At 30.1% G+C, this 12,793-nt stretch overlaps 1 protein-coding gene and 1 long non-coding RNA gene across 2 annotated transcripts; both read left to right on the plus strand.

Annotated features, from left to right (window-relative positions):
- Positions 1-11: 11 nt before the first annotated feature.
- On the plus strand, positions 12-4,971 carry LOC102596706 (uncharacterized). Its single transcript, XR_001475189.1, has 9 exons — positions 12-134; positions 208-295; positions 374-899; positions 1,438-1,744; positions 2,225-2,469; positions 2,545-2,760; positions 2,860-3,141; positions 3,243-3,632; positions 4,828-4,971. It is a non-coding gene; the product is annotated as an uncharacterized lncRNA (long non-coding RNA).
- Positions 4,972-11,777: 6,806 nt separating this feature from the next.
- On the plus strand, positions 11,778-12,308 carry LOC107063284 (pectinesterase inhibitor). The gene has a single exon (XM_015314942.1). The coding sequence runs from the start codon at positions 11,778-11,780 to the stop codon at positions 12,306-12,308; it is 531 nt and encodes a 176-aa protein (XP_015170428.1).
- The last annotated feature ends 485 nt before the right edge of the window (positions 12,309-12,793 follow it).

Here is a 12,793-nt window from a genome sequence, read left to right on the forward strand (position 1 = left end):
GGTGAGATGTCTATCTTTAAAAAAAGTGGGCAAACAAAGGGGTCTTTTGATGGAAAGAAACTACCCCATGATGAATTCAACCAAGCAGTTTTGTATATTCTTCAAAATTGTGAAGAGGTTTCACCTTTCATAGAGTAAGTTTCTTATTATTCAGATTTAATTTCACATCAAGATATTTTAATTAACCTTAACTAACACAAAATGTAGGGAATACATGAGAGAGATTGAAATACAAGGTTCAACGAGACCTCATGGAATGCTGAATAATGATTTTATTGATTGGTTTCGTGCACGTGTAAGAATTTACGAACAACACTTAATTAACTATTATTATTGACATCTAAGTATGAACAAGTCTTATTTTTTTTTGTAGATATTAGTACTAGCTTCACAAGGACGCACAACTGATGAGCTCATAAGCTTAGTTGTAGGTCCAAAACCATTGGTGTATCGATATTCAATATTTATGGTGAATGGATTTAGGTTCCAAACAAAAGAGCTTGTGAGAAAAACACAGAACAGTGGAGTTCTTGTGAGATGAGATGATTCAAACTCTAATAAGGAGTATTATGGTGTATTAGAGGACATATACGAGTTACACTACGTTGGAAATAGAAAAGTTCATCTATTCAAGTGTCACTGATGGGATGTGGCTCGCCTAGGAAGATGATATAAGATTGACAAATATGGTTTTACAAGTGTGAATGCTCATTGTGCCTTAAATACAAATGAGCCATTTGTGTTGGCATCTCAGTCTGAACAAGTCTTCTATTTGAAAGACTTGATTGACAAAGATTGGCTTGTTGTTGTAAAGACAAATCCTCGAGATCTTTTTAATATGCCTGAAGTTGAAGAAGCAGTAATGAATGAAGAAGCTTATCAACAAGAGGAAGTGGAAGGTAATATTTTGTGTCCCAATGACCATGAACCTGATATTCATGTGTCTTTATACAAGGATGATGTTGAACCACAAATTGTTTTGCGTACCAATGATCAAGAAAATGAGGAAGATAATTTCATTAATGACAATCACACAGATGTATCTGGGAGTGAAGAAATCGAATAAGAGTTACTAGATGATGATGATGGAGAAGACAGTGATGAATACTTTTGATGATTGAGAAACAAAGACTACTGAAATAGATGTTTAACTCTTGTTTTGATAAGTTCTCTATATTTTGTTCTTATTGGGCTGACATGAAATTAATTCATGGCATTTGTAGCTTTAACTTTGTAAATAGAATCAGCGTTTTAAGTAGAATCAATGATTTACATTTCCATCAATGAAACAACAGTACTTGTTAGTAAAGTGTTCCATATTTTTTACTTGTTTAATATAATACTCTGCTTTATGAATTGATATTTTCCTTGGCAGGTAGATATAATAAGCTTTAATTTCTTATTCTGATACTTCTCTTTTTATATCTAATGTTCCAGGAAATGAAAGGAATTGGTCGAGGACGTGGACGAGGTAAAGGTAATAGTGGAAGAGATGGTACAAGAGGTGGACATGGAAATTTTTGAGAACGTGAGTGTTTTGGTACTACATCTTAGCCACCAATACAACATATAAGAGTTGCTGAAGTATCATTGGAGACAGGACAGACACCTAACCCAAGTCAAGGAAGTCTACAGGCGGAACAAATATCAAGTGATCCTCTCCAAAAAACATCTCCAGGGGCACAATCATTAAGAAATCTAGAAGAAAGTATTCATCCCTTCCTAGAGGTTGAAATTGGTGCAGGTTAGTTCACGTACCTCCCTAATAGATGGACTCAATTGCTTAGTATCAAGCAACTTCAGCACATGATGAGTTCAATTGGTTCAACACAGTTGACTGCATGATGTTGATTTTGGTTCTCCTTTGATACTTATTCTTTTTGCAAGTATATTAGGTGCAGTAATACGAGTGTATATCAGTTTTGATCGGGAATGTAGAGCTAGTTATTGCTTCATTCTTGTTTACGAGTGTAACCATGTTACATCGATGAATCTCTAGCAGAAAACAAAGTTTGTTAAAAGTTCTAATCTATATAACGATTGAGTGTTGTTTGCTGTGTTAACTTTGTAACAAAATTTCAAAAGACTCAAAGCCCTTTATGACAACAATTTGGGGTCACTGGTTTATACTGGTGAAGTAACTATGAAAACTAGTATACATTATGAAGCAATAGAATGAATATTCACTGATACGTTTCTTGTACTGATAATTTATTCTTTGCAGTTTCTCGCATCAATAGAAAGAGATGAAGAGGGAAATACAAATCTAAAACTGTTGATATTAAAACTAAGTATGGAGGAAAAATCAAAGTAATCATTCTAGATGATATTGATAGAGCTGTGGGTTTTGGGGCTAGAGATATTGTTAATTACGCAGGCTTGATCATGAGGAACAGTATCTCATTTCAAGATGGAAATTGGCAGAATATTGTTTCAAAACATGGAGAAGCAATGTGGTATAAGGTCAAGGTAATAAATCACTTTCAAAGTTGTATTTCTTTTATATTACTTGAATTATCAAATTTAATGTTACAATTTGTTCAGGACAAATTTGAAGTTTCTGGTGGGCTGCGAGCACATAAGTTACAAGGCTTTGTGATAAGCACTATGCAAAGACTCTTTAGAGCTTGGAAAGCTCGATTACATAATCACTATTGTGCCTATAGTACGGATGAAGACAAATTGTCTAATCGTCCTGAGGATGTTGAGTTGGAGGACTGGAAATACCTAGTTAAGTATTTTGGCAGTGAGAAATTCAAGGTAATTTAATTAATAACAAGAGTTATTGAATTTAGAAAATACCTAATGTGGTCGAATGCTAGTTTTCTCTTTGAATAAATATATTCTGATATATTGCAGATTATCAGTGAAAGAACAAAAACAATAGAGAAAAACAAATAACTAAGCATTCTTGTGGTACAATATCATTTGCAGAAGTAGAGGACTCTACGGTGAAAATACATTTTTCTCCTATTACTACATATACGTGTTCTTGTGTGTTTTCCTTATTGAATTATATTGCAAAGAGATCCACTATCGGGAGAAAAAGACTCACCAGATAAAGTCTGGGAGATCCAACACACACGTAAAAGTGCTAGCGGAGAACGTGTATGGTTGGATCCACAATCCCAATAGATTCATGTAATTTTCTAAAATCATTGCCTTACTATCTTACTGACTTACTACATGTTAGTTTCAATATGTCCATTATGTTTTGATGTAACTGGTACATATTATTATAGAGCCAGCTCAAACAACTTGTTGTTGAACAACAATCAGAAGAGATCGAAAATCCCATGACTAGGGATGAGATTTTATCCTTAGTTCTCGGTGAGAGATCATGCTATGTTCGCGGAAAAGGATATGGGAAAAATCCTCCTAAAAAAGCTCAAATACAACAGGCAGACATAGAGGCTAGTGTGTCTTCAGCAATGGAAAGTATGCGTCAAGAGATGCAAGCTGATATGGAACGAAAGCTACAAGAAGAACGTGAACACATGGCGGCAGATTTAAAAAGGAGTATGGAAGAAGATCTGACAAAAAAATTGGAAGAGGAGCGTGAACACATGAAAGGTGAAGTTGACAAAATGTTCCAAGAACAAATGGCCGCTGTCATGACTAGGATGCAACAGGTACTTTATCTTTTTCTTCTTAACAATTCTTTTTATTCTTTGACAAGTTCTTCTTTCTTACTTATTATAGTTATTGGCTTGTTCTTTAAATCTGATTGTGAATAACGTATACAAAGAGTTTGATGAAATTATTGACATAAATACGAGTTAATCTTCTAGTGGAAGTTTGAAAATACAGGAATGTTTTCTTTGTTTGCTAATGCCTTGTTACATGCTAGTTGTTTTTCATACTGTGTCGTAGTTGAACTAAATTTACTTGTTGTCCTATTATTTTGAGAAACGTGGATTGATTCCAGCTGTTGCAAGCAGTGAACTATTGTTTAGGCACTGCCTTTGTTGGATTGCCTTTTTTATTTACTGGAACTTGAGGATCAACCTGTGGTGGAGTTGCAGTAATCTCTTTTCCAGATTTCTTTGCAATATTCATTTGCTTTTCTCCTTGTTCCTGTTCCTGCAGACTCATTTTTGTGACAGCTTGAGTGCTGCTAGCATTTGTGTTTCCCTTGCCCTTGGTTAGTTCCTGCACATGTAGATCAGTATATGGATTGTGTGTAGGAATAGAGATTATACGTGCTTGTGAAGTATGTTGTTGATTAGCTTGCTTAGTGAGAATCTTTGGTAAATGCTGCTGGTTAGTGTTCTTTTTTCTTTGTGTTTGCTAGTGATCCTCCTGCTGCTTTCCTCTTGTGTCCAGGTCCTTTTGCTATCTATTCTTATTAGCCTCTTTTTGACCTGGTTCTTTCTATACCTGTGACTGCTGAGGAATGGTGTCAAATTCTTTTTTGTTTTTGGCTTTTTCATTTTCTATTTCCTTTCTTTTTTATGGTTTTCATCTCTTTGTTTTATCATACAATTATGATCTAAATGACCTTGATGTTTACAGTAAAAGCAATAGTCAGGATATAGGGACATCACTCTTAGCCTGATTATATCTAAGACGATCAGCATAAGTCTGTACTAATGTATAAGGAACATGTTCAGCAATCTGATCTTTTTTGGGAGGATAGAGAGGCTTTACTTGAGGTTGTTCAATTTTTTCATTAGATGCATTAGACTTAGGAGCCTGTCTTTCAATGTTGCTGGAAATTTTGGGAGAATGAAATATGCAAATAAGACACTTATCTTTTCCTATGTGATCTATATCACCTCTTCAATTATTTGAATTCGAAAGTGATTGTGTTTTTTCTAATTACAGGGACAAATTTCTTAAACAATGGGGCCAATCTAAAAGAAGTTTGAAGGCCTGCAATGGAAGTTTTTGCTTTTTGACCATATGTATATGCATATACAATTGAATTTTTATTTTATTTATCACATGCATGTAAATGGATACAACATTAATGGAAGTACTATTATGTAGTTGAATTTTTTGTATTTATAATATTTTCATTTTGTGAAATACTTTAGATGCTCTTAATAGCTATATATTAAATTTAGAGAATCTGATTTATAGTTCTTATTGTTACTATTGTTGATTAGTGGTAAATATTTAGTAATAAAATAAATGTTGCAACAAATGTTATAGTAGTTTTTGTGGCGACTTGCATTGCTATTAAAAGTAGCCTTTTGCAACGGAAAAAGGGTTTCCACTGATAGTTAATATATTTTTGTAGCGGGAGGAGTCGCTACTAAATACCTTTATTTAGAGGAGACATGATCAGCTCGCAAGATAATTTATCAGTTTTGTGGCAGCAAAGTTGCCACTGAACGTCGTGTTTTAGAGGCGACAATAACTCGTTGCAGATAATTATAGGTTTTTGTGGCAGCAAAGTTGCCACTAAAAATCGTTATTTAGTGGCGACTAGGCCAAATATGAGTATTGTAACTTTGGTTTTGGTGGCATAGTTATTTACATATTGTGACGCTTTTTGTCACCACAAATACTCTTTTATAGTAGTGACTTTCATTTGTCGTCACAAAAAACCTTTAGTTATGGAAGTACTACCAACGGGGAAGTAGTCGCTACTATATATCATTAGTGGCGACTTTATGACCTTTTGTGGCGACATTTTGCGCTACAATAAACATTGTTTCTTGTAGTGGGCGGCGGCGGTGACGACTTTCTCTTGTGAAATTTGGCCATTTCACCATGGGAATGGAGGAAGATGTACGGTGGACTCCCAAATTTTAGTTTGAAGAAAAAAAAATTAAAATTTTATTATATTAGTACCTTTAATTTAATAATATTGGTTATTTAAAAAAAAAAAATTAATGAAGATTAATATGACATGTTATTAATTTATATGACATGAATTTGATATGTCATCTATTTAAGGGAGAGTGAACTACACACACGTAAAAGGGGTTTAAAAATCTTCTTTTGATTGAATCTAAGGATCCATTTGATAAATGGTTAAGTAGAAGGGTCCATAATACAAACGCGTAAAAGTATAAGGGTCTACTAGACCATTTCGCCTAATTATTATATGAAGATATAAATGCTTTTTAAAAGTAATGATATGAATTATAAATTTTATTCACATATGAAATAATTGGTTAGTAAATATATATATATATATATATATATATATATATATATGCGTGTTGTTTTACAGATATGCGGGTTGTTTTACAGAATATAAACTTGTGGATCAACTTTTGTATTTGAAAAATCTCAAATCATGATTTTTACATAATTTGAAATTTCAGAAATCAGCATGATATTGCAGGTCCAAATCCTAATTTCATATCACGATTTCATATAAATATAAACAGTAAAATTGATATAATTTATTCACGAGCACACACAAACCAAAAGGTCTTACGAGTGCTTAATGCTTTGGTTGTGAAGTCGAAGTTAGAGTCCATTGAAGCCTTACAATGACTGTTTGAATCGTTTTTTACTCTTTCCTTTATACATTTTGACATCTGACTTTTTTGCTTATCTTTTCTTTATTTTTTTCCACTTTCCTATTATACTAGTTATTAGGTTCCCGCGCCAGCGCGGGCCCAATGTATATTATTTCCTCCGTCTCATTTTATGTGAGGTAGTTTGATTCGCCACGGAGTTTAAAAAAGAAATGAAGACTTTTAAAATTTGTGGTCCAAAATGAATGATATAAATTTGTATGACTGTAAATTATTTCATTAAGGGTAAAATAAATATTTTATAATCAAATTGTTACTTAATATAGAAATGTGACATTCTTTTGGGACTGACTAAAAAGGAAAGTAAATAACATAAATTGGGAGTAGTTCTTTGTTTCAATTTATGTGACACCGATGAAATTTGGAGAGTTATATAATTTTTTGTATGTGATTTTGTTAAATATATTTTGAAGTTGTTAATTTATTGTGATTTATAGCACTTCTTATATCATTTTCAAATAATATATATTACTCTTTCTGTTCCATTTTATGTGACGTAGGTACTTTTACGAAACTCAACTAAATTTCTTATATGATTCTTAAATATTTTTAGTTGTTATTTTACTTTAATTTACGTTACTTTTTATGTTATTTTCAAACAAACTTCTTATGTTTCAATATGGAATTAAAGAGTCAATAAAATTTCTTTTATGATTTTTAATTATGTTTTTTTAATATCTTATATTATTACATTGTGATTTTAAGTACTTTTTATGTAATTTTTAAATCTAGAACAAATTAAAAGAAAAACAAGGAAAAATTTAAATGAAGAAAGTACTAAAATTTTCAAATAATCATATTTCTATATTAAAATGTTAAAAACTTTAAAACTCCACATATATGCAGAAAATCATATACGGAAGACAAAATAATTTTTAAAATATATATTAAAGCTCTTTCTAATAATATCACATATTTATTCTATTTTTCAAATAATATATATTTCTCACTCAATCTCAATTACGCAGTACATATGAAATTTCGAGAGTTAATCAAATTCTTAGTACTATTTTAAACTATATTTTAGTACTATTTATATAATTTTCAAATAATATATGTTACTACTCTATTATATTATGCAATACATGTGAAATTTCAAGAATTAACCAAAATTTTAATATTTTAAATTGATTTTTAGTACTATTTTTGTAGTAAATAGAGGAAGTTGAAGAAGAAGGGCAAATCGGTCAATTGACTGACTAACCCTAAGCTCCTAAACATTCTCACTTCTAAATGGAAGCACGGGCACAATATCCGTTAAATTGTTAATTATTATGATTTATAATATTTTTTACATTATTTTCAAATAATATATGTTATGTATTTTTAAATACTTTAAGTTGTGATTAATAATATTCTTAACGTAATTTCAAATAATATATGTTACTCCATTTGTCCCAATTTATGTGACACATGTGAAATTTTGAGAGTTAATATGTTTTTCAAATATTGTAAGTTGTTAACTATTGTGGTTTATGGTATTCTTAATGTAATTTTTCAAATAATATATGTTATTCCCTTCGTCTTAATTATACAATTCGCGTAAAATTTTGAGAGTTAATCGAATTTGTAATATTTTAAATTTATTTTTTAGTACTATTTAAAAAGGAAAAAATTAAAATATAATGAAAGAGGAGTGTATAAAAGTAGGTGGGCCATATTTGTGATAGGTGGGCCATCTTCAAAAACCAAATATAAAAGTAGGTGGGCCATCTTGGTGCCACGTGTCGAAAGAAGAGTGAATTTTATTCACTCTTCTTATATAGTAAAATATTTAAAAAAGAAATAATAAATGTAATTTCCAATTTAAAAGAAGTATTGTCTATATCACCTCTTTAAGACCATAATTTTAAAACATATAAAATAAATATTAAATATTTTAAATAAATAACTATAGGAACAAATGGATGTCCAATTGAGCTAGTAATAAATAAAAAGTTACAGAAGAAAGACGAAAGTTGAGAATATTGGGCTTTAAAATAAGGTGATAAAAAAGGTGAGGGCAATACAAATAAGGTTATTTGTTGGCTAACACAAGAATATCGTGACTTGTTTAAAAAAAAGTAAAATTTTATTCGTGTCTCGTCGTTAAAATCTGAAATATTGTGACAAAATATTTGGAGTCAAATATTAGATATTTCAAATAAAATATTTATCTTATAAAATAAGGATAAAATCTTCATATGCTCTATTTTTTTCATATTTTAGTCGAATGTGAAGTTATTACTATCAAAGAGAAGTGGTCAGTAAAATCTTCATGTAAGCATTAAGTGAAAGTAACAACGTGATGGTATAATCTTTTCTCAATCGAAAGGTATTGAACATCTGACAAAAACAAGCACCATATGATATATAGCAATGTATAAGAGGGCATGATGTGGAGAAGATGAAGGTCTTTATTGAATTTTGTTGTTATTTATACGTACTAATATGAAGTAGTAAATAGGGGTACATGAATGGTCCTCTACCCTTCCTGCACTACCCTTCATTTTCGAAACGTCACCATTCTAAAGATAGTTAAGAAGAAATTAATGAGATTAATTAAGAATCAAGATTAATGAGAATTATTTTTAAAAATATTTAAGAAAAACATATAAATGATATAATTAAAGAGGTTGAAAAAGATTGTTGGGCTGATTTATTTTGAAAAGAAGCAAATGCAAAAAAGAACAAAAGTTGATTTATTCTTATCGCTAGAGGCTTTTCATATTCTTTTTTCTGCGTAAATAAGAAATTTTTGAGGTTGGAACAATAATAACTATTCCATTAGTCTCAATATGGTGAATAAGTAAATAATAAATTTGTCTATGAATAAAAAAGGTTTTAATTATAAATTTATAAGAGTAGAATTAGAAAGGTGTGATGATGGTAAGCAAATAAGCAATCCCATTCATGTCCATCAAATAATACTAATATTGAATACATATTACATGTCAATCAAATTTAAGTTACTACCAACAATATAATAAAATTCAAGCCAAATTAATATACTCTAAAAAATGTCAAAATTAAGAATAAAGAAGAGAAAGAAATTAAAACATAATTTTTTTTGTGATTTTATTTCTTCCTTTAGCTTCCTATCAAGAATTAGTAGCTTACAACACCACTTTAATAAAATAGATCACTTATGTGCGTAATATACAATACACTCGCAGATCATACAAAATTGAATAAGATAATCTATATAGACAACTAACACTCCACCATATATATATAGAGAGATAATAAAACCAAAAAATATATAAATCATAGACTACTATTAGGCCTAAGAGGAAAATTGCAAGACTGAAAAATTGTAGTGACAGATGAATGAAAAAATTGAGGAGATACATTTATACGTACTAATATAATTATTCACTTTAATTGGGAATTAAAATAATTAGCACATGAACATGAAATAATATGGGGGAGGGTAGAGTGTCTTTACCTTACTTTTGGAGGTAGAGATGTTGTTTTCTATAGATCTTCTACTCAAGAAAAAATATAAAAAAAGTAGCGAAAGAAAAATATATCCAAAAAAAAATAGCGAAATTAAAGAAATCATAACAAAATAATATAAAAAGCTTGATAAAATATTCTAGAGTAAAGAAACAATAAAGATAGCAAAATATATAATACAATAATCAAAGTATAAAGAATAATAAATATTATCATAAGATATGTTAAAAAATGTAACTAAGTTAGCCGGTATGAAAAATTCTCAAAAGAATCTGCACACAATATCATATTCTAAAAGAAATAACTAAATGGTGGTTGGGATACATGAAATGAAAAATGAAAAAAAATTGGTAATGAAGACCCAACACCTCAGTTTGTATTTGTAGGAGAACAGTAAATGTGTATTTATGGGAATATGAAAAACGTAGGATGTGAAAGTCTGAAAGATCAGTAACCGAATATTTACACATATTCATTGTTCATTTAATTGAATAATAATAATGATTGTGCCTTCAAATTATAAAGGAGAAAATTTGAAAGATAAATAAAAAATTCAAAAAAACCACAAAAAAGATAAATAGTTTTCTAGCCCTTAGAGGCATGCCACACAAGCAAGTCTAACATTCTCCTTTATATATATATATGATTCTATTTACTAACTAGACTATAAAAATGTTAGCAAAGCTTCTAAAAAAAGTCCTTCTAACCTAGCAATTTTATGTTAAAAAAATGAGCACCCATCACCTTCAAATTATGGATCCTCCATTGAGTACCCCTCAAATCCAACTGGTAGATTGTGAGTTCGAGTCACCGAGAAAGCAAAAAAGTGAAAGCTCTTGCAGGAGAGGTATAAAAAATAAATAAAAAAAGTATAAAATAACACTAAATAGAGTAAATTAATAATGCTTGTGATAGTTACAAATATCACAAAAGAAATCGATACAAAAAAAAACTTCAAATAACTAACATAGATAATCCTGATTAAACTAGAATTTACATTGAATTCGAACCAATATAAAGCTTCGTGTGTCAATTTCAATTCGCGCAATTAACATTATGTGATTTACATCTTTCTGCTTATTGGTCGACTAATAAAATGTACACTACACAAAAAAGAGAGTAAATTATCAAATTCAATGTGACATGATAAAACATAATATTGGAGAAGAATATGAGCTCTGAGTTTAATAATATGTTCGGCTAAATTTCTAAAATCAGTTTATTTGAAAAGTATTTTTGCTGCAACAATTTATGTTTAACCAATAAATAAAAAGCATTTTTGAGTAGCAATTAGTGTTTGATCAAGCTTTCTAAACGTGTTTTTTAGTGTATTTTTTTCAAAAGTAATTTTAGGAAAAATAACTATTTTTTAGCTTTTAAAAAGCTATTTTCCATAAACATTTATTTTCTCCCAAAAGCTTGATCAAATACCTCATTTTTTAAAAATAAACAATTTTTAGAAAAGAAAAAAACACTTTTGAGCAAAAATAAGCTGGATCAATCATGCTATAAATATATCATTTATTTTAGTTTAAATAAAAATAGAAATTCCTTTGGTATAAAGCCAAGCAATAATATGCTAAAGTAAGCAAGTGAATAAGAATCCTATAACACAATCAATTCAAATTTGGGAATTCAATTACAAAATCTTCATAAAAAAAAAGAAACCTAGAATATTCCAGTTCATAAATATTTAACTAAAAAAATTCCTTTTTTATCTTTGTCCTCTATATTCTACTAACTAATGACAATACCATAAGAAACCATAAGCAAAATGAATTATAAATATTATGAATGTGACAAGAGTGTTCAAACAGAAACAAAACAAACATATTAGAAATGGCATTTTCTTTTAACAAAGTTTTATTATTAACATTTCTAGTTCTACAAGGCATGTGCGATGCTAATGGTAGTAACAAATATTCAATTTCTTTTATTTGTTCAAAGGCACCTAACCCTTCTTTATGCCTACAAGCCTATAACTCCGATCCGCGTTCCCAGAACGTGGATCTGAGTGGTTTATGTCAAATTGCAATAGACTTTTCAGAGAAAAGTGCAAGGCAAACGTTGAATTTGGTTAATCAACTTCTACAAAATGCCAAAGGGGTTTACGGGAATAGATTACAAACTTGCGCGTTCCACTATTTGAACTGCGCGAATTTGTTCAACCAAACTGGGAAAATTTTGCAATCGGGAGACTTTCAAAAGACCATGGATGGTGTAAATGGAGCATTGGCGGAAAGTGCTAATTGTGATGCGGGTTTTATAAAGTCGCCACTTAAGGAACCAAACGAACTTCGACAGTCTAGCGTGTTAGTGCAACAATTGGGTGCTGTTGCCGTGCTTACTGCTACATGGCTAATTAAATAGAGACGATTATGTTGATGAAAAATCTTTTAGATTGTTGCTATTGATGTCCATTTGTTAGTATGAATTTAAATGCTTGATAATCTGTTCTTGGGTTCAATCATATTCCTAATAAAATGAAAATTCAAACAACTAGAACAATGTAACCCCTCCCCCTTGTGGCACTCCTTGCTCGCCGAGTGGCATATCGAAAAAAAAAATGTGACTACCTTACTTGAGCAATATTTAAAGATTCCTGATTTTAATATCATACTAATTCTGAACAAATGTATGATCACTAAGTAGCTAATAATCAATACAACTATTTTTAAAATATTGATAAATAATTTTAGAGTAAGTGTGCAATAACTTATATATACGAAATTTGGACAGAATACACAAGTGAAAGAATGAAACTTTTTGGCTACTTATATATACAAAACAAAAAGGCCACATTGTGCTACTTTTTTTGGCTTTTAGTAAAGAATATTGGAGAAGTGTCTAACAAC

The sequence above is a fragment of the Solanum tuberosum genome, unplaced genomic scaffold (genome assembly GCF_000226075.1).
Source record: "Solanum tuberosum cultivar DM 1-3 516 R44 unplaced genomic scaffold, SolTub_3.0 scf00328, whole genome shotgun sequence".
Classification (NCBI taxonomy): Eukaryota; Viridiplantae; Streptophyta; class Magnoliopsida; order Solanales; family Solanaceae; genus Solanum; species Solanum tuberosum.